Source organism: Ornithorhynchus anatinus, chromosome 6, assembly GCF_004115215.2.
Source record: "Ornithorhynchus anatinus isolate Pmale09 chromosome 6, mOrnAna1.pri.v4, whole genome shotgun sequence".
NCBI lineage: Eukaryota > Metazoa > Chordata > Mammalia > Monotremata > Ornithorhynchidae > Ornithorhynchus > Ornithorhynchus anatinus.
This window is the reverse complement of record NC_041733.1, coordinates 14,762,811-14,790,600: the sequence shown is the minus strand read 5'-3', so window position 1 is coordinate 14,790,600 and position 27,790 is coordinate 14,762,811. Positions and strand designations below refer to the sequence as shown.

General features: G+C 45.9%; 1 protein-coding gene across 4 annotated transcripts; it reads left to right on the top strand.

Moving 5' to 3' along the window:
* Positions 1 to 173: 173 nt before the first annotated feature.
* NSDHL (NAD(P) dependent steroid dehydrogenase-like) lies at positions 174 to 25,056 on the top strand. Of its 4 annotated transcripts, XM_029068005.2 has the most exons (10): positions 180 to 295; positions 5,966 to 6,014; positions 6,718 to 6,768; positions 10,147 to 10,317; positions 16,107 to 16,265; positions 17,187 to 17,333; positions 19,083 to 19,211; positions 20,436 to 20,578; positions 22,054 to 22,156; positions 23,917 to 25,056. In XM_029068005.2, exons 2-10 carry the CDS (start codon positions 5,994 to 5,996, stop codon positions 24,247 to 24,249), a joined length of 1,257 nt encoding a protein of 418 aa, XP_028923838.1. In that variant the 5' UTR covers positions 180 to 295; positions 5,966 to 5,993; the 3' UTR covers positions 24,250 to 25,056. The 4 variants fall into 4 exon arrangements, with proteins under 4 accessions (XP_028923839.1, XP_028923841.1, XP_028923838.1 ...); XM_029068006.1 differs by lacking the exon at positions 5,966 to 6,014 and having other exon boundaries at positions 174 to 295; XM_029068007.2 differs by lacking the exons at positions 180 to 295; positions 5,966 to 6,014 and adding an exon at positions 5,409 to 5,460.
* Positions 25,057 to 27,790: the final 2,734 nt, after the last annotated feature.

Below are 27,790 nucleotides of genomic sequence, written 5' to 3'. Positions count from 1 at the left end.
TTGGCCGTCCGCGCGGCCTCCGAGCTTCCCATTGGCTGCGCGGAATGGGCCGGCCAATCGCGAGCGAGCGGCGGCGGGAGAGGAGGACCGCCCGCCCATTGGCTCCACCGGCCGAGGGGCGGCCGGTCCCCGCCGGGGATTGGCGGGGCGGGAGGAGGGTCGGCCAATGGGCGCGGCCGGAGGAGCTGGGGCCACGGTCAGGCCACGGGGCCGCTTGGAGGCGCGGGGCTCGGCCGGGGCTGCAGCCCGGGAGCTGACCATTGCACCAGCTGGCCGCCTGTGCTTGCAGCGCCCGGTAAGGCTGCCTCCCCGCGCACCGTTGCCATCGGGGGGGGGGGGAAGGAGGGACGGCCGTGCATTCAGCCGCATTTACTGAGCTCCTTACAGTGTGCAGAACACTGTGCTGAGCGCTTGGGAGTCAGAGGTCATGGAAGAGGGGCGGCCGTGCATTCAGTCGCATTTACCGAACTCCTTACTGTGTGCAGAGCACTGTGCTGGGCGCTTGGGAGACCTAGCGGCTTGGGGGTCAGAGGTCAAGAAAGGGGGACGGCCGTGCATTCAGCCGCATTTACTGAGCTCCTTACTGTGTGCAGAGCACTGTGCTGGGCGCTTGGGAGACCTAGCGGCTTGGGGGTCAGAGGTCATGAAAGGGGGACGGCCGTGCATTCAACCGCATTTACCAAACTCCGTACTGTGTGCAGAGCACTGTGCTGAGCGCCTGGGAGACTTGGTGGCCGGAGCACGGGCTTGGGAGTCAGAGGTCATGGGTCAGGTCCCGGCCCAGCGCTTGCCAGCTGTGTGACTTTGGTCTTATCAGCAATAATAATAATAATGAGATGAGCCACTTAATAATAGTGATGATGGGATTGTCTCTATCTGTTGCCCAATTGTCCATTCCAAGCGCTCAGTACAGTGCTCTGCACATAGTAAGCGCTCAATAAATACGACTGAATGAATAGCAAGCACTTAACAAACATCATTCATTCAATGGTATTTACTGAGCGCTTACTATGTGCAGAGCACTGTACTAAGCGCTTGGAAGGGACAAATAGGCAACAGAGACGGTCCCTGCCCATGGACGGGTTTATAGTCTAATCAGTTTGCTATGTGCGAAGTATTGTTCTCAGCGCTGGGGAGGATACAAGGTGATCAGGTCGTCCCACGTGAGGCTCACAGTCTTCATCCCCATTTTACAGATGAGGGAACTGAGGCACAGAGAAGTTTAGAAGCAGCGTGGCTCAGTGGAAAGAGCTCGGGCTTTGGAGTCAGGGGTCATGGGTTCAAATCCTGGCTCGGCCCCCTGTCAGCTGTGTGACTGTGGGCAAGTCACTTAACTTCTCGGTGCCTCAGTTACCTCATCTGTAAAATGGGAATTAAGACCGTGAGCCCCACGGGGGACAACCTGATTATCCTGTATCTAGCCCGGCGCTTAGAACAGTGCTCGGCACATAGTAAGCGCTTAACAAATACCAACATTATTATTTATTATTAAGTGACGTGCCCACAGTCACACAGCTGACGAGTGGCGGAGCCGGGATTCGAACCCATGACCTCTGGTTAAGACTGTGAGCCCCACGTGGGACAACCAGATCACCTTGTATCCTCTCCAGCGCTTAGCACCTAGTAAGCGCTTAACCGATGCCATCGTGGTTCATTATTCCAATGCCGGCTCTGCCACTTGCCTGCTGCGTGATCTTGCGCAAGTCGCTTCGTTTCTCAATAATGGTATTTGTTAAGCGCTTAACTATGTGCCAGGCACTTTACTAAGCGCTGGCGTGAATAGAAGCAGATCGGGTTGGACGCGGTCCCTGTCTCCGGTGGAGCTCCCAGTTTCAATCCCCATTTTACAGATGAGGGAACTGAGGCCAAAAGAATAATAATAATGGTATTTGTTAAGCGCTTACTATGTGCCAAGCCCTCTTTTAAGCAATGGGGTAGGTACAAGGTGATCAGGTTGTCCCATTGGGGGGCTCACGGTCTTAATCCCCATTTTACAGATGAGGTAAACGAGGCACAGAGAATTTAAGTGACTGGCCCAAAGACACACGGCTGACAAGTGGTAGATCCGAGGTTAGAACCCACGACCTCTGACTCCCAAGCCCACGCACTTGCCACTAAGCCACGCTTCGTCTCCAGAGCACAGGCCTGAGAGTCAGAAGGTCATGGATTCTAATCCCGGCTCTGCCACGTGTCTGCTGTAAGCCTGTCAGTGGGCAGGGACTGTCTCTGTTGCCGATTTGTACATTCCAAGTGCTTAGTACAATGCTCTGCACATAGTAAGCGCTCGATAAATACTATTGAATGAATGAATGCTGTGTGACCTTGGGCAAGCCACTTAACTTCTCCGTGCCTCATCTGTAAAATGGGGATTAAGATGGAGAGCCCTACGTGGGACACCCTGATTAGCTGGTATCTACCCTAGCGCTTAGAACAATGCTTGGCGTGTAATAAGCTCTCGACAAATAGCATTATTATTAAGAATCAATAGCGACATTCCCTGCCTACAGTGAGCTAACAGTTTAGAGAAACAGCATGGTCTAGTAGATAGAGCACAGACCCGGGAGTCAGAAGGTCATGGGTTCTAATTTCGGCTCCCCCACTTGTCTGCTGTGGGACCTTGGGCAAGTTACTTCTCTGGGCCTCAGTTCCCCCCGTCTGTAAAATGGGGGTTAAGACTGTGAGCACTATGTGGGACAGGGACTGTGTCCAACCTGATTATCTATCCCAGTTCTTAGAACAGCGCCCGGCACGTACTGAGGGCCTAATAAATACCATAATTATTATTATAATTAGATGGGAGAGACAGGCATCAATATGGATAAATCAAATAACAGACAGGGACATAAGTGCTGGGGGGAAGGGGAGAGCAAAGGGAGCAAGTCAGGGTGACACGGAATGGGAGATGAAGAAAAATGGGGGGTGGGGGGAATGTAGTAGGACCATAGTTGTGAAAGGAAAAAGCAGCAGAACTTTAGTTGTGAAGATGTTATACAGTTTTTAGTTAACACTGTGTGGCTAGATACAGGTGTGGGTCAGGGACCCGGTCTGTTAATTCTTCCCAGGTGCTCAGTTCAGAGCTCAGCACACCACAGAAGTGCTCAGTCAATACTACTGAGTTAGTGATTGATAAGAGATGAGGCCCACTGTCTGGCCCACATTGGCAGGAGGTAGTTCACACCTAGGTGGGGAAGGAAGGGGACACTAGAGGGTCCTAGATGTGAAGGGAAAGATTAGTTGTGATGTTTATTAAGTCCCCACTCTGGGCCAAGCAGTGGAGTAGATTAGAAACAAAACAGACGCGGGGCAGATCCAATTCCGCACAGGGGCCGCAATCTAGGTGGTGAAGGGAGTAAATAGGAGGGCCGGAGGTGTTTTTCAATAGTATTTATTTTATTTAGTATTTATTGAGCGCTTATCATGTGCCGAGCCCTGTACTAAGCGCTTGGAATGTACAAATCGGCAACAGAGACAGTCCCTGCCCTTTGACGGGCTCACGGTCTAATCGGGGGAGACGGACAGAGAAGAACAATGGCGATAAATAGAATCGAGGGGAGGAACATCTCATTAAAACAATAACAAATAAATAGAATCAAGGCGATGTACATCTCATTAACAAATAGGGTAATGAAAATATATACCGTTGAGCGGACGAGTACAGTGCCGAGGGGATGGGAAGGGAGAGGGGGAGGAGCAGAGGGAAATGGGGGGAGAAGAGGGTTTAGCTGCGGAGAGGTGAAGGGGGGCCGTAGAGGGAGAAGGGGAGCTCAGTGTGGGAAGGCCTCTCGGAGGAGGTGAGCTTTAAGTAGGGTTTTGAAGAGGGGAAGAGAATCAGTTTGGCGGAGGTGAGGAGGGAGGGCGTTCCGGGACCGCGGGAGGACGTGGCCCGGGGGGTCGATGGCGGGATAGACGAGAACGGTGGTTTTGTGGGGTTGAGGAGGTCTGCCTGATCCAGCTGGGCTAAGAGCGTATCCTCTAGTGAGCCAAGACGGGGGAATTGGACTTCGTATATGTTGGAAGGAGGGGCACCAGGTGTGGGGTAAATGATGGGGAAAATGGCCTAGTAATAATAATAATTGTGGCATTTAAGTGCTCACTGTATGCTAACTGTACTAAGTGCTTGGGAGAGTACAGTTCAACAATAAAAAGACCTATTCCCCTCCCACAACGAGCTGTTTGCATATTTGTTTCAAGCAGTTTAGCATAGTGGATAGAACAGAGGCCTGGGAGTCAGAGGGTTGCGAGTTCTAGTCCCAGCTCCACCACTTGTCTGCTGTGTGACTTTGGGCAAGTCACTTCACTTCTCTGGCCTCAGTTTCCTCCTCTGTAAAATGGAGATTGAGATCGGGAGCCCCACATGGGACAGGGGCTGGGTCCAACCCGATTTGCTTGCTTCACCCTAGCGCTCAGTACAGTGCCTGGCACTCAGTAAGTGCTTAACAAATACCAGAATTATAATTATTATTATTAGAGGAAAACAGGGTTTAGTTGGGGAAGGTCTCGTGGAGGAGATGTGCTTTTAATCAGGCAGTTCTCTCTTGTTATATGACAAGGCTGGAGAATGTAGGAGGGCCACGGGGTGGGCGGCAGGGAGAAGCAGGGTGCTCGTTAGCACCATCTTTACCCTGGTCGTCATCTTTCCCTCCCACACTATTCCCCTGGATCCAGTTCTCTTCCCCACACACAAACAGCTCATACCGTGAACTCCTCGTATTTTAAGACTTCCCTGATCCTCAGCTAATAAGCATTGGCAATGCGTTGTTATCGCTTCATTGGCTATGAAATGGGCCTCTGAATGACACGGTCCTGAGCTTGAGGGGATTGTTTCATTGTAGTTCCAAATCACTTTACTGTATCGTGCCCCTTGGATGTCGGGCAAAAAAAGAAAGCCCTGTTTCAGTGCAGCTTTGCTAATTTGAGCAGAAATGTCAATACTTTGTGCATTCACAAATGGGGGCCTTGTTTGCTGCTTTTGTGCAGATTATAAAATAATCTGCCAATGGATCTCTGTATTCCTTGTCTGGTCTTGGAATGAAACATCCCACGTAAACAATATTCTACTTTTTTGTACTCTTTAGCAATAGAAATCAGCGTTGTACTTCTCTGTATGAGAGTGCCTCAGAAACTGGTGAAAACAAAGACAATAATGCCTTTGTTTTTATTATAACACTTTTATTCCCCAAGTCCTCTCACATTACTGACCTCGTTTTTGGCCTCAACAAATCCCGTGAGGTAGATAGGAAAGTATCATCTCCATTTTGCGGATGAGGCAACTGAGGTACAGAGAGGTTAAGTGACCTGTCCAAGGTCACACAGCAGGCCAGCGGCAGAGCTCAGACTCACACTTGGCTTCTTTGGCTTCCAGACTGTCACTCTTCTGCTACACCAACCACACTGCCTCCCTGTATGAGAAGAGATCGGCAGAAAACGCAGAAGCCACCTTAGTACAGTGCTCTCCACACAGTAAGCACTCAATAAATCCAACTGACTGTCATTCTAACACGTGACCCCAGTCGAAGAGATTCGTATATAATTTGCTCCTGGGCGTTGCTTACTGAGGGAAACTTTCGGGCGGAAGAAAAAACAGTGCAGAGTTTTTTTGGATAGAGCTTTAGAGCCAACATCCGGCTTTAGAAGTTGGGGTAACCCAGAGAGGTTCGGGACCCAGGTTTCCAAGGAGTCAAGAGCTACCTGGACCCAGAGGTCTGTAGACAACAAGGAAATGCCCTCCAAATGGCCTGAAGAAGGCACCAAACTTGAGAACAGTAGAAGAGAGAATTAGATGACATATAAACAAAAATAGGGAAGAGTTCAAACCGACGGGTAAGGAGTTTGAAAGAAAACTGGTGTCGGTGCCTGGCAAATATTTTGCAGATTCCAACTAATTTAATTTTAATTGCTGATTTTGTTTTTCCTCCTAGTATGATGTCCGAATGCTGAAAAAAAGCCCTTAATTTTGTTTTTACAGGACACCACCGCAGTGATTCCTCAAAGAAATGCACCAGCCACGCAAATCAGTATGTGCAGGAAAATGATAAAACTCACTTCTTTCAGCCTCCTTTCCAGCTGCACTGACTACTAAAGCTGCATATTCTTTTACAGGAGTTTCTCCATAACATTGATAAATCCAAATGATGTAGGGCCCAGAGTATGGCACTGGGTGGGGTGAAATCTGACCTGTCAGGGATTTTTTTCTCCCTTTTAAAGCTTGATTCTTTTTCCATCTCAATCCTTCAACAACTTGTTGAGAAGAAGTCTGATATTTTTCTTCACCTCGGACATTGAAGCTTATCTGGTCCCTTATATTCCTTGGTTCATAAGCCTTAGCTCCAATCTGCTACTGTTAACATTTTTAAAAGAGAGATTGGGGGCATTGCAAGGTAAAGCTCTGTTCATATTTAAAGGAGGAAAAGAGTAGCAATTTGACCTCCTTCCATTTTTATTATTTCTCGATTAAGTATCTTCCAAAGCCGGCCATTGATCTGGCCTCCATCCCTCCCATCGCCACCCTCTGCAGGGTCAGGGTGATGTTCATGGAGAGTTACTGTGAATGGAGTAGATACCAACAAGGAATTAAGGAAAGGGAATCCATAATCCAGCCTGGTAAATGAAAACTAGACCAAGGATTGTTGGTTGAGTGCCCTGGGATGTTGTTCTTCAGGTTAAAATCCACAAAACATTGGAAATCTTGAAAGAGGATATGTCATTTTGTTTCTACAGGAGCCTGGTTTGCTGAGAATTGTCCGGGGACTGACTGAATGTCGCAAATCAGTACGTGTGGGGAATTTACCAACTCTTTTCAACTAGCGTACCCTCTTCCATTTTGACTTCTTTATAAATGATTTTACTGTAGCAGAGGAACAGGTCACCACTGCTTCTGAAACTGTTGGACTAGTAACACATTCCAAGATTAAGAGATCTCCTCCTAAATCAAAGAAAACTTAAACAAATAACTTAAGAGATGTTTAAAATCCGAGTAGATGGGCTCTCTCTTCAGCTCTTTGGCTCATCCATTGGCGAGGCAGAGTGTAACATTTCATGTAGGAGTGCTTAAAGAAAGGGTTTCAGATCCATTGGAAAATAAAGGTGCAACATTTCATGGTGTGGGTATCTTGAAAGAAAAGCATTTTGCCTTTTCCTTTCTGCTTTCAAGAAAGTCAGTCAAGAGACCTCCTGGCCTTTCAAAGAATCGAGGTCAGAGCTGACCCACTGCCCGAGTCAGAAACAGGCAAGCCTGATGTCATTTTGGGGGGTGGAAATAAAAACTTTAGCATCTTAATGGAAAGGAAATGGCCCTAGGAGTCAGGAAACTTGGATTTTGCCTGCTATGTGACCTGGGGCAAGTCACTTAATCCCCATTTCAGAGTGAAGCTGAAGCATCAAGAAATTACTCGTTCTCCCTTTTCCTTCTACTGTGAGTCCAGTGTGGGGTAGGGATGGTGCCCAACCTGCTTATCTTGTTTCTACCCTGTCACTTAGTACAGCGCTTAGCCCATAGTAAGCACTGAACAAATATCGCAAATTATTATTATTGTTGTTGTGTCCCTAACACAATTTTCCTCATTTAGCCACTACTATTTGTAGTTAGCATTTTTATGAGAATGATTTTTTTTTGTATCTTGCAAGACAGATACACCGAAGATACTCTAATCAGCCAAAAAGCCTCCCTCCCCCATTGTGGATGGTGTTGACTCTCTCTTGCGCCTATTTCTTCAACTCTGACAATTTATGTCAAGGTCTTAAGGAAGAGGGAGGGAGTCACAGCTGGAGTGTTGAAATCCCAAAATGCCTGCAGTCAAATCACCTGGAAGCTGACTTCAGGGTCTGTAGAGTAAACACCGAGGCAGGATTAGTTGAATGTGACCTGCATAAGTCAATCGCCTGTAGTGTTGTTAGACTGGGTTGTAATTGCAAATCTGGGCCCAAAAAAAGGAGGGTTTTTTTGGTTTTTTTTTTAAATTAGTAAGGTCCTTTCAAAACTAGGCCTGGCCAGTTTGGTCACTGAAAAATTCAGGGGCTTAAAGTGATGAACAAAATGCATGGACATTGACTTCCCATCCCCTTCTCTAAATCTTATAAAGCTGCCTCCCTCCTTTACCAAATGTTTGGAAAGGAAGCCCTTTTTGAATAAGGGGAAAGATGCAGTGAAATTTTGAGGAAGGCAACTTCCGGTATTCTCTTTGTTGGCTTACATTAATTATGAAATTTGATGTCTTTTGAGGATGTTGTGTGTATTATAATAATAATAATCGTGGTATTAAGAGCTTACTGTGTGCCAGGCACTGAACTAAGTGTTGGCAAGAAAATCAAATTGGATGCAGTCCCTGCCCCACATGGGGTTCACAGTCTGTCTCCATTTTACAGCTGAGGAAATTGAGGCACAGAGAAATGAAGTGACTTGCCCAAGGTCACCCAGCAGCCCAAGGTGTGGTGGAGCCAGAATTAGAACCCATGACCTTCTGATTCCCAGGCCCATGCTCTATCCACTACACCATCCTGCTTCTCATGTAGTGCCCTTAACTCCTAAATGACATTCATATCCTGTGATGGGTTCCTTAGCTTAGTGGGTCCGTGCCATGACCCACTAGACTTATTATTCTCTGCGGGGAACAAAGAGGAACAAATCCTCCTGTGGCCACACAAGCACCTAGGGAAAGGGGAGGATGCGACCAACCCATCACCCAGCTGGGCCGTGGAGTTGTCTGAATGTGCACATTTTCCTAGAGGTGGGGGGAGAAATCCTCTGCTCAGGTGGACGTATCCGGAGATTAAATCCTGGAGAATGAGTGATCCATCCATTTTCCACTCCTGTCTTTTACAGGCCTGGAATGTGGGGAAGTGCGCAAAAGCATAAAACCCATCTAGCAATGGTAGTGCAGTGCCTACCGTGAGTTAAGCTGCACTGTACTTAACGTTTGGGAGAGTACACTACAACAGAGTCAGTGGATATGATCCCTGTCCACAGTGAGCTTACAGTCTAGAGTACCAGTATACACTTCTAGAAATCCATTCTCCACTGCGCGTTTCTCTGGGCCGCGTCTCCTTCCTGGTCTTTACAAAATACCAGGAAGTGACTGAGGGTTTTGGGTCCCACAAAACTCTTCAGGGGAATTTAGTTTTTCTTCCCCTGTCAGTTTTGAGTGATGTACAGCAATCAAACTGTAGCCACTATTTAAATTCTCCCATCTAACTAATCTCTTTCGATTGCCTGCCTGTCCTGTTCCCTTCCATTTTTGTGTGACTTGGATGCTTGGATCGGCTTATGAGCTTGCTTCCCTCAACCGTCTCTCTGATCTGACCCTAAAACGTATATGAACTCAGGGTGGTTATACATAGAATGAAAATTATTTCATTAAAATAGTTATTTCCATAGAATCCTCATCTTTTTTGTCTTTTTCTTTAATACTCAGATTCAAGCAAAACTGTGCTTGAAATTTTCCCCATACTACTGCTGGACTCTCCCAAACACTTAAAAAAGTGCTCTGCACAATCGTAAGCACTCAATAAGTGTGATTGATCATGCAGATAGACATAAAGTAATTGAAACGCCTTGAGCTCCATGAAATAAAAAGAAAAATGGTTTCTGTCATCTTTGTAATAATAAATGTGAGTCAGCTAATTGGCTACAAACCAGACCTATAAAACCAGACCTTGTTTGGGTGGTTCATGTTTGTAGATTTAATCATACCATGGCTCTTTGTGAGGGTTATCTGGAACATTGGAGTATTCAGCCAGTCATTTTGCTGCTTCTGCAAAAGAGACTGGGACTTGAGTATCTCAGTCCTCCATTTTTTTATGGTATTTAAGCGCTTACTATGAGTTAAGCGCTGGGATAGAACCAGCTAATCAGGTTGGACACCTTCCCCGTCCCACATGGGGCTCACAGTCTTAATCCCTGTTTAATAGATGTGGAACCTGAGAAATGGAGAGGTGAAGCGACTTGCCCAAGGTCGCCCAACAGACAAGGGGCGGAGTCGGAATTAGAACCCACATCCCTCTGACTCCCAGACCAAGGCTGTATCCACTAGGCCACACTGCTTCCCAGACTTCTGTGGAGGGTTGGGGGGATTCAAACGGGAAGGAAGCCAGCGCCCTTGGTGGTTTTTGGTGAAATGTTATTGATGTCTATTTCTATCTCTGTCTTTTAAGAAGAGAAAGATTGAACAACAGACACAGACGGGACCCCAGATGGAGCCGGAGGTTGATGAGTCCGTGGGAACCCAGTTTGAGCAGCCACTGGAACCCCAAATCGAACAGACAATAATGACAGAGGACATTCCGAAAGCATTTATTGACCAAAAAGATCTTAGGCAAAAGCAGGTAAGGGGATTCTTGGACAGTTGGAATGTGTTACTAATCAACAGGCCATTAACACATATTCCATTATTTTAATGAAATGATCCAGACCCCCAAAATATAATTTTGGAGAGTGAGAAACTGTGGGAAAATAACTAAAAGGTGGAGAAACTGTAAATTGGTGCCAGTATTGAATAGGAGGAATCCTGGAAATTGCTGTCTCACAAGCTTGAAGTTGAAAACTATTTGTAACATAGTGATGGAAAGAACATTGGAAACTGGGGAAAAATTGTCAAGATGAGGTTGAAAACAAAGAACAGCGTAGCGGTGCAGAAGAACCAGCATGGATTTGTTGTGGTCGTACCGCATAACTCCACCTTTGTCCATCCAGTAGATTGTAGCTCCTTGAGGGCCAGGATCCCGTGTATTAATCTTGGAGATGTAGTCGTCTGGCTTTTCATAAAGATTTCCAGGGAAGTCTTTTTCACTGACCCATCCTGGTTCCACAATCTGGAAGTACTCCTTTCAAAGAAGCCTCCCTTTTGCTAATTTAAGGGAAAGTGGGTTGGTTCTGTACCTCCCTTATGAGGTGACCAATTTAGATGTTGTAAAGTAGGCTATATGACCACATAAGTTTGAATAAACAATTGCATCTTTAACAGGACAGAATATCCCTTTTTTCAAATGGTATTTATTAAGCGCTTTGCTATGTGCCAGGCACTTTAGTAAGCACTAAGTTAAATGCAGACTAATCACTTATACTAATAATGGTGATATTTGTTAAGTGCTTACTATGTGTGGAGCACTGTTCTAAGCACTGGGGTGGATACAGGGTAATCAGGTTGTCCCACAGGCTCACAGTCTTAATCCCCATTTTACAGATGAGGTAACTGAGGCACAGAGAAATTAAGTGACTTGCCCACAGTCACACAGCTGACTGGTGGAGGAGTCGGAATTCGAATCCATGATCTCTGACTCCCAAGCCCGTGCTCGTTCCACTGAGCCACACTGCTTCTGCACAGTCTTAACACCCATTTAACAGATGAGGTAACTGAGGCACAGAGAAGTTAAGTGACTTGCCCACAGTCACACAGCTGACTGGTGGAGTCGGAATTCTAATCCATGATCTCTGACTCCCAAGCCCGTGCTCTTTCCACTGAACCGCAAGACTGCTTCTGCGCAGTCTTAACACCCATTTAACAGATGAGGTAACTGAGGCACAGAGCAATGAAGTGACTTACCCAAGGTCAAACAGCAGACAAATGGCAGAGCTGGGATTAGAACCCAGGTCTTTGACTCCCAGGTCTGTGTTCAATCCACTAGACCACGCTACTTCCCTTCTGAGAGAGTGAAAGACAGTTATGGAACAGTTTGGAAACATTTTGCCCAGATTGGTTATTTTTTCCTAGCAAGAGTTAGGCAAGGGTGCATATGGGAACGGAGAGAAGAGCTGCAAAAGACGACTGAGAGTCCAAGAATGCCAAATGTAGCTATTTACTGAAAATGTAGAGTTTTGTTCAACCTTTGAAAACCCCAAAAGGATAGAAACTTATTTAGCATAGTCAGGGGTTAGGAAGAAGTAACAGGCGAGAAGCATTATGCTTGGCAAGGACAATTTATGGGAGGAAAAACACAGTGAATAAGAGGGAAAATGTAGTGATTATATGGATGAATTTTTAAGACTGATTAAATTATTGAAAAATATAGGGTGGTTATTGATAATACTAGGGTGCCGTCTCCCCTGATTAGACCGTAAGCCCGTCAAAGGGCAGGGACTGTATCTGTTGCCGACTTGTACATTCCAAGCGCTGAGTACAGTGCTCTGCACATGGAGAAGCAATGTGGCTCAGTGAAAAGAGCGTGGGCTTTGGAATCAGAGGTCATGGCTTCGACTCCCGGCTCTGCCACTTGTCACCTGTGTGACTGTGGGCAAGTCACTTAACTTCTCTTTGCCTCAGTTACCTGATCTGTAAAATGGGGATTATCTGTGAGCCTCACATGGGGTGTACTGATTACCCTGTATCTGCCCCAGCGCTTAGAACAGTGCTGTGCACATAGTAAGCGCTTAACAAATACCAACATTATTATAGTAAGCGCTCAATAAATACTATTGAATGAATGAACAGATTATTGATAACTCTAGGGTAGTGATTTTTTTTTTAAGTAGTTTCCTAAAGCTCCCATTGCAGAGAATATTTAAAACATAATGGGATGGAGTGTTGTAGACTGGTATCTGAACTCTTCCCATTGGATGGGTTAAAGGGCACTGATTTCGCTCATCTCTTATTTCAAAAGATTTTTGGCTCTCAGAAGTTTCTCCAGAATCGGGATGAATTGGTTGAAGGCCCCAAGATTTTAAAAAGCTGGGTTTTGAGCAAAAAATTAAATCTGCATTTCACCTCGCTAAGCAGTTTCATGGCAGTGACACTGGGATAAGAAATCTAGTGATTCTTCCATGATGGCATCTGGAGCAGGCTCAAAAAAACAAGCAGACTTTTCTCTGCATGCTCCCCCTGGTCTCAAGCGTGTAAAGATTTTGTGATTGCTTTTTAGCTGGTAGTTTCGGCAGCCAGAAAATAGCCCACAGTAGCGTGGAAATGAGAAAGAGCCGTACTAGTACTTGTAGCTCCTGGCATTGAAGCAAATCCTCCTCATCTCAGCCTTTGAAGGTCAGTAGCTAGAAAATAAGTTGGGTATTGCAGTTTAAAACACATAACTTCTTGAACAGTGTAGTTTAAGTGACTTGCCCAAAGCCACACAGCCAATGACTGTAGGAATTCCACTAAAAAGAGTCTGGAATTCCAGTCCACCTCAGCAACCTAGGCCCCGCGGCCTCCTTTCTCATATTTTTTTAGTGTAGACATTTTCGTTCAAAAGGCACCGGGCGAGCTCTTTGAAGCAAGAAGGGGATCCTTCCATCTTGTCCTGTTATTTCTAATCATTAATAGAATTCTTTCCAACATTGCATTCCCACTCCACGTACTTTTGCCAGGTTAAGTACATAGTTTATTTTGAAATCCACTTCTAGTGAATCTGATGAATTATGCGCAATCTGAAATATGTCCCCACCCTGACTGTATCTGCTCTTGATCGGAATCTGTCACTACAGTGATGAGAAATCAGATCAGGGCAAGGCATTCTCTTGACATCCAATTTCTGCTGCAGTGGGATTAAATGACTTTTCAGGGTGACCCAAAATCAAGAAGCCGCAAATGTTTTTAATGGTATTTGTTAAGCACTTACTGTGTGCCGGCCCTTGTAGTCAGCACTGAGATAGAAGCTGATTAGGTTGGACCCGGTCCACGTCCCACATGAGGCTCACGGTCTTGATTCCCATTTTACAGATGAGGGAACTGAGGCACACAAAAGTTAACCTGCCCAAGGTCACACAGCAGACAAGTAGTGGAGCTGGGATTAGAACCCAAGTCCCTCTGACACCTGGGTCCGTGCTGTTTCTCTCCAGTCGGAGAGGTGTTTTTTTTCTTTGGAGATCTTGTTCTTAAGCATGCTGAATTACACGTTTAATCAATCAGAGTCAATTTGAACAAGTCAAGACAGATAGTGCGGTTGTCTTGTGTCATACATTTATTTTGTAATGGAAACCTGTGCTGTTTGTAAGCTAGAAGCTAGATCGAAAACTATTCTCTTGGATTGTAAGCACTTTGAAGACAGGGATCATGTGTATTCATCTTTATTGTGCTCTCTGAAGTTCTCAGAGAGTGCGGTTCTCTGCGCAGGATCGGCCCTCAAACACTACAGATTGATTCAGAGAAAAATCCAAACAGGACTCTTTGCCTTGTCCACGTTGATGGGAAGGACACACCACTATAGACAAAACCACAAGCCCGTAACCTTGGCACTGTAACCTTCATCACCTCTTGTGTTTTATTCAGCCCACGTATTCAGCGTGCCACCAGATCCTGTCGGTTCTACCATTGCCAGAATCTCCCCTCTCCTTTCTATCCAAACAGCTTCCACGCTGATGCAAACATTTATCCTATCCCACCTTGCCGGCTGCATCTACCTCCTTGCCGATTTCTCTGCCTCCTGTCTCTCCCCACTTCACCTCTTCAGTCTGCTGTCGGGATCGTTCTTTTTTTTAAAAAAAAAAAAGAAAAGAAAAAGCTCAGCCCACATCTCCCCACTCCTCAAGAATGTAAGATAATTTACCTAAGGAATTGAAAACACTTTGTAAAATATACCACCCTTTAGTCCACAGGTTCTATTTCTGAAGGTCACCAAACTATTTCAACCTTTCAAATCCCGTCTCCGCCACTTGTCTGCTGTGTGACCCTGGGCAAGTCACGTAACTTCTCTGTGCCTCACTTCATCTATAGAATGAGAATTAAGAATGAGAGTCCCACCATGTGTGCCAGGTGGTGGTTGCCTGTCTACTTCTGTATTAAACAGAAAATCCTTGCCATTGGCTTTAAAGCTCTCCCCCGCCTATCCTACCTCACTCATTTCCTGCTTTAGTCCCAGCCCAAACACTCTGCTTCTCTAATGCCAGCCTCTACCCGGAACTCCCGCCCCCCTCCACATTTGACAGACCACACTCATCCCCACCTTCAAAGGCTTATCCTTCAAGGAGCTTTCCCTTACTATGCCCTCATTATCCCTACTCCCTCTGCCTTCTGCCTTCCCCACGCACTGGATCTGAACGCTTCAATCACTCGGCATTCACCCCATCCTCAGCCCAACGCCCCTCATCTATAACTGATTTTAATGTCTGTACCTCCCCGTAGGTTGTAAACTCTTTGTGGGCAGGGGATATGCCACGAACTCGGTTGTACCGTACTTTCCCGAGTGTTTAGTACAGTGTCCTGCACCCACTAAGCGCTAAATAAATAGAATTGATGATGGCAGGTAGTGAGCTCTTTCAGGGCAGGAAATGTGTCTGCCAACTCAGTTGTATTGTAGTTTCCCAAGCCCTCAGTAGTAATAATAATTATGACGGTATCTGTTAAGCTGCTTATGATGAGAAGCAGCGTGGCTCAGTGGAAAGAGCACGGGCTTTGGAGTCAGAGGTCATGAGTTCGAACCCCAGCTCTGCCACCTGTTTGTCAGCTGTGTGACTGTGGGCAAGTCACTTAACTTCTCCGTGCCTGTTACCTCATCTGTAAAATGGGGATTAAGATTGTGAGCCCCACGTGGGACAACCCGATTCCCCTGTGTCTACCCCAGCGCTTAGAACAGTGCTCTGCACATAGTAAGCGCTTAACAAATACCAACATTATTATTATTATTATTATTATGTGTCAAGCACTGTGCTAAGCTCTGGGGTAGATACAAGCTGATAAGGTCGGACACGCCACACGGGGCTCACGGTCTTAATCCCCATTTTACAGATGTGGTAACCGAGGCCCAGAGAAGTGAAGTGACTTGCCCTAGGTCACACAGCAGACAAGTGGCAGAGCTGGGATTAGAACCCAGGTCCTTCTGGCTCCCAGGCCCAGGCTTTCTCCACTGGGCCATGTTGCTCCGCACCCAGTGAACTCAGTAAATACCACTGATTGATTTACCTTGGATCCCCCTGCAGTTCATTGATCTTCTTTGGTAGTTGCTCTGTATACTGTGACGTGGATAGTTTTCCTTTTAGTTTGCATTCATTCCATCGTATTTCTGGAGCACGGACCGTGTGCAAAGCACTGTACTCAGAGCTTGGGAGAGGAGAATAGAACAATAAACAGACACACTCCCGCCCACAACGAGCTCACAGTCTAGAGGGGGAGGCAGACATTAATACGCTTACAGAAATAACCGAAACTGCCCGTGTCCTCGCGCTCCTTTTCCAACTGCTCTTTCCTCCACAGGCCAAGAAATGCACCGTGATAGGGGGCTCTGGGTTTCTGGGCCAGCACATGGTGGAGCAGCTCCTTGCCAGAGGCTACGCAGTCAACGTCTTCGATATCCGACAAGGATTCGATAACCCTCAGGTGCAGTTCTTCGTGGGAGACCTCTGCAGCAAGCAGGTATCGCGATGGCAAAAAGCTCAGTGATCTTGCTAACTCAAACTGATGGCTTTCAATACGTTCTGTCCTTGTTTTGTTGCTGCTTTAATGATATTTGTTAAGCACTTTGTGCTAGGCACTGAACTAAGCGATGGGGTAGATACAAGATCATCGTGTCCCGCATGGTACTCATACTTAGTCCCCATTTTAAAAATGGTGGTATTCGTTAAGCGCTTACTATGTGCAAAGCAGTGTTCTAAGCGCTGGGGGAAACAAGGTGACCAGGTTGTCCCACGTGGGGCTCCCAGTTTTAATCCCCATTTTCCAGATGAGGTAACTGAGGCACAGAGAAGTTAAGTGACTTGCCCAAAGTCACACAGCTGGCACAGATGAATACTCTGCTTAGCACTTGGGGGAGGACAGGATGGCAATAAACAGACACATTCCAGTTCAGTGAGCTTCAGAAATAGAACCTTGATGTACTCTCCCAAATACTTAGTACAGTGCTCTGCACACAGTAATCACTCAATACGATTCACTGAGTCAGAGGACCTGAGTTCCAGTCCCAGCTCTGCCACTTGCCGGGTGTGTGACCTTGGATAAGTCACTTAAATCCTCCATAGCTCAGTTCCCTCAACTGTCAAATGGGGATTCAGTACCTGTTCTCCCTCCTACTCCGCCACTAAGCCCCAAGTGGGACAGGGACTAGTGTCCAACCTGATTTACTTGTATCTAGCCCACCCCCCTGGAACAGTGCTTGACACATAGTAAGCGCTTAAAATTTCATTTTACAGAAAGGAGTTCTCTCTTCTCCGTTGTCCCTAATCAGTCTGTCTCAGCCATATCAAGGGCTTGAGTCTCAGACCGGGTGATAAAAAGCCACTTCTCTGCCTAAAATCTGTGCCGCCGCTTTCCCTGTCTCATTTGTCTTGTCTTTTGTAGGACCTGTACCCAGCCCTGCAAGGGGTGAACATAGTTTTTCATTGTGCATCTCCAGCCCCGTCCAGTGACAACAGAGAACTGTTTTACAGAGTGAACTGTACCGGAACCAAAACCGTCATTGACGCTTGCAAAGAGGCTGGAGTTCAGGTAAAGGGGCCATGGTGAGAAATGCAGGGAGTTGGTTCAATCAGTGAATCGTATTATCAACCATTTATTGTGTGCAGGACGTGGGAGAGAACAGTACAACGGTTAGCAGACCCTGGTGATGGTGATGACTGCAGTATTTGTGAAGCGCTCATTATGTTCCAGGCACCGTACTAAGCACTGGGGTAGATACAGGGTAATCGGTTTGGCCCACATGAGACTCACAGTCTTAATCCCCATTTTAGGGAGGAGGTAACTGAAGCCCAGAGAAGTGAAGGGACTTGCTCAAGGTAACACAGCAGCCAAGTGGTGAAGTCGGAATTAGAATCCAGATCCTTCTGACTCCATGCTCTATTCACTAGGTCACGCTGCTTCCCTGCACAGCCTCTTCTTTTATGATAGTTGTTAAGCAGGTACTGTGTACCAAGCACTGTACTAAGCTCTGGGATAGATACAAGATGAGGAGGATGGACACAGTCCCTGTCTCACAAGGGGCTCACAGTCTAAGTAGGAGGGAGTCAGATTTAATCACTGTTTTACAGATGAGGAAACAAAGGAAATCAAGGAAAGTAATGGCTCTCCCAGATCACATCTTATTGCCATTGTTCTCGTCTGTCCGTCTCCCCCGATAAGACCGTGCGCCCGTCAGACGGCAGGGACTGTCTCTATCTGTTGCCGAGTTGTTCATTCCAAGCGCTTAGTACAGTGCTCTGCACATAGTAAGTGCTCAATAAATACTATTGAATGAATGAATCGTATAGCAGACAGGCGGTGGAGTCAGGATTAGAACTCAGGTCCTCCGACTATCAGCTGTGTGCTCATTTCATTAGGCCATGCTGCTTCCTTTCATCTCGCTTCTCCTTTTCTCCCTACTCCAGAAAGAGTGGGCAGAAATGACGAAACCAAACAAAAACCGAGAAGCAGTGTGGGATAGTGGATAGTGGGCCTAAACTGTAAAATGAGGATTCAGTTCCACATCCTCCTCCTTACACTGTGAGCCTCAGTGGTGCTAATATCCTTATGTCTACCCCAGCACTTAGAATAGTACTTGAAACGTAGTAAGTGCTAAACTAATCCTATTAATAAAATTAAAAAGACCCAGGAAACTCAGCTCCTGAGAATTGTCAGGCCAGCGTACCCATCCTTCAGCATTTCCTAATCAATTACCTCAGAGTATTAAGCGGCAGATATCTTTTGTGTGTGTGATTTGCCGGACAGTATTTTGTTGGGGTGGAAAGAGAGGAAAACGGAAGCATCGGTCAGTATTTATTGAGTGCTTGCTGAGTGCTGAGCACTGTTCTAAGCGCTTGGGAGAGCGCAATATAGTTGAGTAGGTAGACATGATCCTTTCCCTCAAAGAGCTTACAGCCTAAAAATGAAGGTGTCTGTGCCCCATTTAGTGGAAAGAGCACAAGCCTGGGATTCGGCAGACCTGGATTCTAATCGCAGGTGTGCCACTTCTCTGCTCCGTCACCTTGGACAAGTCCCTTAGCTTCTGTGTGCCTCGGTTATCTCATCTGTAAAGAGGGCATCCCAAGACCGTAAGCCCCATGTGGGACAGGGACTGGATCCGGCCTGGTGGTCCTGTATCTGCCCCAGCATTTAGTATAGTGCCAGGGACGTAGTAAGCACTTAACAAATACCATTTAAGAAAAAAAAGGTATTCTTTGATTTAACTGGACATGTGTTGTTTAGCAGTGACTGTTCTGGCTTCTAGTATAATTGCCTGTTTTCCTCTTCTCCCTTTGCCAGAAACTTATTTTAACGAGCAGCGCCAGTGTCGTCTTTGAAGGCACTGACATCAAGAATGGAACTGAAGACCTCCCTTATGCAATGAAGCCCATTGACTATTATACTGAGACTAAAATCTTGCAAGAGCGGGTTTGTACCACTAAACTCTGTGGAAGGTTAAGGGAAGAACTTCTGTTTGAAGTATCTCTGGTATTACAGGCCCAAGTTTTAACATGTCCAAATTGAAAGCACGTTAACCGTCGGGTACTCTGAAGCCAAAATACCCAATTTGACCATAAAACAAATGGTTTTGATTCATGAAATGTAAACTGTTCGGTAATTAAGAAGGAACGGCAATATTTTGGCTCTTCTACAGATGAGCCTGGAATCAGTAGCAACCCATGTTGTTAAAAGAATGCCATAAGAAAAAAGGGATTTAATGATAATTATCCTGAGCTAAGCTTCTTGTTTCTCAAGATCTTGGATTCTGAGAAAAAAGATTTTCTTTTAAAAATGCCTTCAAACCTTCTGCCCCAGAAGGGGCAAATACTGTCAGTCAGTGGTATTTATTGAATGCTTAGTCTGTGCTGAACACTGTACTAAATGCTTGGGGCAGAAAAAGGTTTTTTTCTGTGTGTGCGGTATTAAGTGCTTACCATTTGTCAGGCACTTTACTAAGTGCTGGGGTACTTACAAGCAAATTGGGTTCATTCATTCATTCAGTTGTATTTATTGAGCACTTACTGTGTGCAAAGCACTGTACCAAGCACTTGGGAGAGTACAATATAGCAACACACAGACACATTTCTGCCCGCAGTCTAGAGATTGGACACAATCCCTGTCCCACGTGGGGCTCCCAGTCTCAGTCCCCACAGACCTCACAGCAAGGTCACCTAACTTCGCCTAACTTCTCAGGGCCTCAGCTTTCTTATGTGTTTGAAAAGTCCCAGAAACTCCAGCAGTCAATCAATCAATGGAATTTATTGAGGACTTACTATGTCTAGGACACTGTACTGAGCATTTGGGAGGGTACAGTACAACAGAATTAAGACACGTCCCCCCCATAATGAATTTAGAGTCTAAAGGAAAGCTTCAGCAGGCGTGAAGGTTCCGGGACTCTTTCAGGTCTCTCCCAGAGTTGGTGATTTTCGAAGGTCCGTTAATGAATTTTGCCAAGTTTAGCTCACCAGAAACAAAGTATCAAAAATCTAAAATTATAGTCCTCGTTAAAACCAAATCTCAAATCAGGTGACTTTAATAACTAAATATGAAGCATTTCCTTAAACCACCAAACCAGTAACCAACATGGTCGTCTGTATGTGCATGTGGCATTGGAGTTTGGCATTTTTGACTTCCTTGGCTGATCTCTTACAGGTAGTGCTGGCTGCTAATGAACCAAGAAGGAATTTCTTAACCACGGCAATTCGTCCTCATGGAATATTTGGTCCAAGGGACCCCCAGCTGGTACCCATACTTATTGATGCAGCGAAGAAGGGCAAAATGAAATTTGTGATTGGGTGAGCTTAATTGCTACTCCTTTCTGTCCCACAGAATTTCCAGTGTCCAGGGAAGAGGGAGAAAAGGCACATTGTTTTATCTTCATCTAAATCCCTGTGTATTATTAATGATCTAATAGCATGTGGTCTAGTGCTGGGCTTTTAGGAGCATCCAACATCATACCATTTCCAGCATCCTCCTCTGCAGTTCTTATATCGGAAATAACTCCTCTTGACCAAGAAGATAACTCTCTCAGAATTGTTCTGAGAACAACATCAAAACAGTGAACAGAACAGTGCTTGGCACATAGCAAGCGCTTAACAAGTGCCATTATTCTAAAAAAAAAATTGCTAGGTTGAACCATCTTTCAATCATCCGCAGATGGACCTGGGAACTCTGTTTAGTCAAATCTGTTGTGAGTTAGCTTTGCCTTTTATCCTTTTAGGAATGGATAGAATTTAGTGGATTTCACCTTTGTGGAACGCTATATCCTATATCGTTTGATTTTGCTCTCCGGAGCAACATATTAGAGTCAAATTTGCAACATTTTAACACTTTTCAATTTGACTTATAAGTCAAATTGAAGAGTGGTAAAATAGGCACTGCCCATTCCATGGCCCTAGGGACACTTGTTCAGGAGCTTGTAGTCTCATTTTTTTAGAGTGGGGAAGGAAAATTAGGGGGGTTGGAGTCCTGGGGAGATGTGTGCAAAGGGGATTCCATTTATCCCTTACTTGGACCGACTCCTCTCTTCCATCCTGCACGCACTAAACAGATCTGACTGAAAAGATTGCTCTGACATTAATCCTAAAGCCAAGAACTGTGACTTGTGTTTTTGGCCTTGGAAGGTGACTTTAAATCTAGAGGCGTGAGTCTTCCGTGGGAAAATTCCTGATCCGATCCCTAACGTGGGATCAACCAAACGGCCTTTACTGATCTCGGCTTCTGGGAAAGCGCGTGGTACAAGAGGTGATCTTGACAGTAATAACTGTAAGCTTTTTGGGACTTCATTAAAATTGTCACAGGTTTCCTCGTTGTGCTCTAGCACCACGGTGATGTATTAAAAAATTTAACCAGAAATTTATCCTAAATAGTTTTAATATTTTTCCCCTAAGGTTTGACATGTGAGGATATGATATTGATAATTGAGAAGGGCCAGTACACTGTTCTGTTATATTGAAATGTTGTTGACACTATACTGTATTTTTTAATGACGTTGAAACTTCACTGAGAGCCGCAAATACAGTGTGGCTGAGGGCACATAAATATCGATATACACATACTAGATTAAGACATGGATTAGAACACGGCTCTCCACTCAGTGCTTACCACCATTCTTGCAGCTGCTGGGAGTTTCGTCCTGCAACGGTGTGAACATCAAAAAAAAAATTGTTCGTTTGAGGTGTCTTTCAGTCATCTGCGGATGGACGTGGGAATTCTGCTTAGTCGAATCTGTTTTGCGTTCTGAGTTAAGCTTTGCCTTTTATCCTTTTAGGAATGGAAAGAATTTAGTGGATTTCACCTTTGTGGAAAATGTGGTCCATGGACACATACTGGCTGCGGAGCGCCTTTCCAGAGATTCCGCCCTGTGTGGGAAGGTAAATCTTCTTGTGAGACTGGAGCTTGGTCTGCCGTTACCCCAACCTTAACACATTTTCCTTTTGCTGTAGTCTCATTGGCAAGTCATTTATTCACTGATTGCCATTGTCTCCGACTACCTCTTTGTGGACTTCAGTGATGCATGCTTTATTTCCTGGGCTAAATTAAGATCTGTCGGGCCATAAGCTCGCCGTAAAGTTCAGTGTGTGCACTTAAGGTGCTGGCAGAGAGGAGATTCCTTTATCCAGTGCAACTACAGATAGAGGAATTGGCCCGTAAAGCGAGAATATCCAGTGCTGAAGAGTGGTTTCGATAAGCTGATAAATATTTTAGGAGCCCTGCATTCTTCTTAAGATCACCTGTCTCTCTGGTTTGTCACAATATTAACATTGTACTAAGTAGTATTTACTGAACGCCTACTGGTATGATGCCCCGTATCAAGTATTTGCAAAGTACAAAGCAAATGAGAAGCAGCATGGCCTAGTGGAAAGGGCACAGGCCTGGAGTCAGGATCTGGATTCTCATCCCAGTTCCGCCACTTGTCTGCTGTGCAACCTTGGGTAGGTCATTTATCTTCTTTGTGCCTCAGTTCCCTCATCTGTAAAAGGGGGATTATTATTAATAATAATAAAAACCGTGAATCCCATATGGGACGTGGACTGTATCCAACCTGATTAGCATGTATCTACCTCAGCACTTAGTACGGCGCCTGGCACATAGCAGATACTATTAGAAGAATAAATGGCATATTTCCGGCCCACGTGGAGTTACAAACTGAGGGAGACAGACATAAAAGTATTCAAAGAGTAATCAGAAGAAATAATGAAATGTACAATTGAATAAATGTACCTAAGAGTGCTGTGGATGAGTACATAAGAGCTAGAGGTCGTTGACTAAAGCTTCAGAATGTATTTCACTATATGGTCTTGTTCTGCGTCATGATCTAGTTTGAAACTTGGCCTCCCAACTGTACTATGACTCTGTACTGCCCAGGTTAGAATCCCAAAGGACGTTTTGCCTTCAGTCATTGCTGGGATGTATTAACTGCTTCGAATTACCTTAGCATCTTTAACACAGATGGTAGGAACCTGTGTGTAGACGCACATATTATCATTCTCCTCTGTATGAGAAGACACCGGTAACAGTGAAAGTTACTTACAAGTACTTGCTAGAGCTGCAAAAGCCAGTACAAGACCCAGAGTCCCAAATCAGTCACTTGTATTGTCATGCGCAATGTTTGCAGCACCTGATACTATTTTGTCTTCTGCCCCCAAGCCGCTCATTCCTGACAAAGCTCTGCTTTAAAAAGAGCTACTTCTTTCTTGGTAATAATAATAATGTTGGCATTTGTTAAGCGCTTACTATGTGCCGAACACTGTTCTAAGCGCTGGGGTAGATACAGGGTAATCAGGTTGGCCCATGTGAGGCTCACAGTTAATCCCCATTTTACAGATGAGGTAACTGAGGCACAGAGAAGTTAAGTGACTTGCCCACAGTCACACAGCTGACAAGTGGCAGAGCTGGGATTCGAACTCATGACCTCTGACTCCCAAGCCCGTGCTCTTTCCACTGAGCCATGCTGCTTCTCATCCGTTTTACTTTTGCCATTGTACTTAATCCCCGTTTTAAAAGCTTACGCCCCACCTACAATTACAGAGTGACGATCTAGTCTGAAAGCAGTAAATGTGGGTTTCTTTACCGGTTTTAGTTCCAAACTGTGTTGACTCTTTCTTCCCCTTTCTTGCTGTCTCTCTCTCAGGCATTTCACATCACCAATGATGAACCGGTCCCGTTTTGGGTCTTCCTGTCCCGCATTTTGACTGGTTTGAACTACCAAGCCCCGAAATACCACATCCCTTATTGGCTGGCCTACTACCTGGCCTTCTTCCTCTCCCTGGTGGTGATGGTGCTCAGCCCCGTCATCCGGATCAGGCCAACTTTCACCCCGATGCGGGTCGCTCTTGCTGGCACCTCCCACTACTACAGCTGTGAGCGAGCCAAAAAGCTCATGGGTTATCGGCCAGTCGTCAACCTGGATCTCGCGGTGGAAAGGACGGTGCAGAGCTTTTACCATCTACGCAAGGTCAAGTGAGGCACCTCACCTCCCCGCCCCAAAAATCACAGCCCCTGAGGAAATGGTAAATTCTCTCTCCACATCATCTCCTCAAATGAATTTCTAACACTGATTGCTTGGTTAAGGTTCTCCTAGGCAAAACCAGTATCCTCAATGTGACTGGTGACTTCTTAAAGTGGTTTTGGGAAACGGTATCTTACTTTGAAGGCTGGTCACCTCTTGAATTTGCTTCGGGAATTACCCGGACAACTTCAGATTCTGTCCCTGTATTCAGCCACCTGCCATTTTGTTGTCCCGCGGCTTTGGAGATCCCCGTCACGACCACTTTGAACTAAGCCACCGATTAGTTCCGGTGACCTTTGGCTGGAACTAGAACAAAGAGAAAGTGCATTGTCTAATTTCCATTTTAAGAAAAGCACATGAAAACCCCCAGAGCTCCTGTTAAGGGCCCGGTTTCTTGCTAGAGAAGTGGAAGATGGTAAGCGGGATTCATCCCCACAAATTTGTAGGCAACGTCTGATAGGGAAATTATCAATGGCAACTTGGAAAGGAGTTTTACGAGAATATTAAATAAGCAAACACTTCTGTGAACCTGTGGGTGGCACTGCAGGCCAACGACAATTGAACGATAGCTCTTTTTATTTGGAAATTTGAAAATCCGGTTTTCTCCCCCGATATTAGCCACCCACCTAAAAGTAAAAAAGGAAACTTGTCTGCTTATAGGATACTTAAAGCCAGAGGCACTGGAGGGACATTTATGGTGATTCAGATCCTTTGTTCATGGTCTATCTGCAAGGATAAATTAAAATGTAATTGAATATTCTACTAAGGGTATTTTCTCCTTCATTCATCCTTCTGAAGGGAAAATCGTGGTCCGTCGTGGATGTTCCGCACGTAGTCTGTTGGTCCAGAGCCGGATTCAGACTTTGGAGGAGTGAAACGGCTGCCTCACGGCACACCTCAGAGAACGCTTAAAAATTTGAAAGTGGCAAGGCTCTCTCTGCCTGATTGGGAAGGTGGCCCGGGAGAGGAAAGCAGTAACTCTGGGAAGGGGTTGGAGAGTCAGAACATCCCCCGTCCCTCGGAAAAACTCTTAAATGCAGGGGTTGTGGGTGGACTTCTGATTGATATCATTACCCCACAGAGTGGGTAATTTTTTACCCAATTTTTTTTTTTCCCCACCTCAGCTCAATCAGTGGAGTAAAGCTGGCCTTGCATGAAGTTGAGGCTTCTTAAGTTACTTAAGATTTCCCACGTGGAATCCAAGCTTACTTGGAAACCGTCAAGCTTGGCTGTAGGGCTACCATGATGTGTAAAGGAAGGGGGATTTTTGTGACCTGGAAGTGAAAGCTAACATATGACACGTAGGGTAAGGCAGCATCAGCTTCCAGTCGAGGTCTTGGCCGTCCAAGGTCACCATGATAGTCTGCCACCATGTTCTTTAAACTGTGAGCTACATATGGGACAAGGACTTTGTCCAACCTGATTATCTCGTTTCCACCCCGATGCTTAGAACAGTGCTCGGCACATAGTAAGCCCTCAAGTATCTTCGAGCCCAAGATAAGAGTTCGGAGCCCTAATTCTTACCACCGCCTCGCCTCTGATGTGGTGAGGGCCACTGGCAAGTTCCTCTGGATCTCAGGCTCCCTATCTGTAAAATGGGAATAATAATATTTACCTTCCTCACAACCGTGTTTTTTCGGCATCAACTAATTAGTGATTGCAGGGAACAGTACAAAGGTGTAGTGCGATTACTGTTTTGGTTTAGTGGGTGCTGGAGAATGTGGGTGTTGCCTGCAGCTATTTCACACTGTTGCTCTATGTCGCAAACCCCTTGGAGGAATGAAAGGACAGACAACCCTGCCGGTAGACCAAGTGGGAACTCATGATTGCTGCCTCCAGTGGCATTGGTAGCTGAGGTGTTTTCAAGGAGCATTCGGAATAAAACGCCGCCGGTCGACAGGAGGGCAGGCAGCGTAGAACCTGAGCTCCGTGGAGCGGTCAGATTTCAAACAGGAAATGAATTAGAGCGAGCCCGAGGTAGGTACGAGGATACGAGCTGATGAGGTAGGATAGATTTCGTGTCCCTCCTGGGGCTCACGGTCTTAATCCCCATTTTACAGATGAGGTAGCTGAGGTGCAGAGAAGTGAAGTGACTTACCCGAGGTCACACGGCAGACAAGTGGTGGAGCCGGGATTAGAGAGGATAACGGTGTAGTCTACAGTGATAGAAAAGTCAGGGGAAAGGACCGGGTTTGGGCGGAAAGATGAGGGGCAGTGTTTTGGTTCTGTTAAATTTGAGGTGTTGGTTGAATATCCAAAGAAATGTTCTGAAAGCGGGAGGAAGTGTGAGATTGCAGAGGGGAGAGGTCAAGCCCGGAGTTGTAGATTTGGGAATCATCCACATAAAGAGGGTAGTTGAAGCCATGGGAGTGAATGAGTTCTCCAAGGAACCAGCCTGAGAAACGACACGGCCTAATGGCTGGAGCATGGGTCTTGGAGTCAGAAGGCCCTGGGTTCTAATTCTGGATCTGCCCCTTGTCTGCTGTGTGACCTCGGGCAAATCGCTTCACTTTTCTGTGCCTCAGTTACCTCATCCGTAAAATAGGGATTAAGACCGTGATTCCCACCTGGGTAGATCTTGAATCTACCCCAGCGCTTAGTACAGTGCCCGGCACTGAGTGAGTGCTTAACAAATACCATTTATCTTTTGCTCTCCTCTCACCTCTTTCCCTCACACCTACCCTCTTGATGCTTCATCCCTGACTTCAGACATTCAAGTTTACTTCACACTGAAAGAGTTGGCACCTGAAAGGAAATACTTATATCCATCCTGCCTTTGGAATTCTTACTCTCTCTGGTCCTCAGGGCCTGCCCCCAATCAATCAACCAGTGGTATTTACCTAGTGCTTACTAGGTCCAGAGCACTGTATTAAGCACTTGGGAGAGTACAATATAACAGAGTTGGTAGACAAGTTCCCTGCCCACAGCGAGCTTACGGGCTAGAGGACAGACATTAATCCATCATATTTAGTGAGCGCTAACTATACTAAGCACTGAAAACAGTACTAGTAGACCCGTTCCCTGCCCCTAACGAGCATACAGGCTAGAGGGCTTTAAATAAATAAAACTGGATATGGACGTAATGTTGGTATTTGTTAAGCGCTTACTATGTGCAGAGCACTGTTCTAAGCGCTGGAGTAGACACAGGGGAATCACGTTGTCCCACGTGGGGCTCACAGTCTCAATCCCCATTTTACAGATGAGGTAACTGAGGCACAGAGAAGTGAAGTGACTCGCCCGCAGTCACACAGCTGACAAGAGGCAGAGCCGGGATTCGAACTCATGACCCCTGACTCCAAAGCCCGTGCTCTTTCCACTGAGCCGCGCTGCTTCTCTAAGCAGCGTAAGCGCTGTGGGCTGAGGGAAGGGTGAATCAAGGGTGCAAATTCAAGGGCAGAAGTGATGCAGAAAGGAGTGGGACAAGAGGAGACAAAGGCCAAGTCGGGGAAGACCTCTTGGAGGAGATGTGCCTTCGTTAAGGCTCTGAAGAGGGGGA

What these genes read in the sequence shown, in the direction of transcription:
- NSDHL (XM_029068005.2), top strand. Translation starts at nt 5,994, where the DNA reads ATGCACCAGCCACGCAAATCA. An exon ending in GAGACCTCTGCAGCAAGCAG is followed by an intron (nt 16,266 to 17,186) that starts GTATCGCGATGG and finishes TGTCTTTTGTAG; the next exon opens with GACCTGTACCCAGCCCTGCA. An exon ending in CTAAAATCTTGCAAGAGCGG is followed by an intron (nt 19,212 to 20,435) that starts GTTTGTACCACT and finishes GATCTCTTACAG; the next exon opens with GTAGTGCTGGCTGCTAATGA.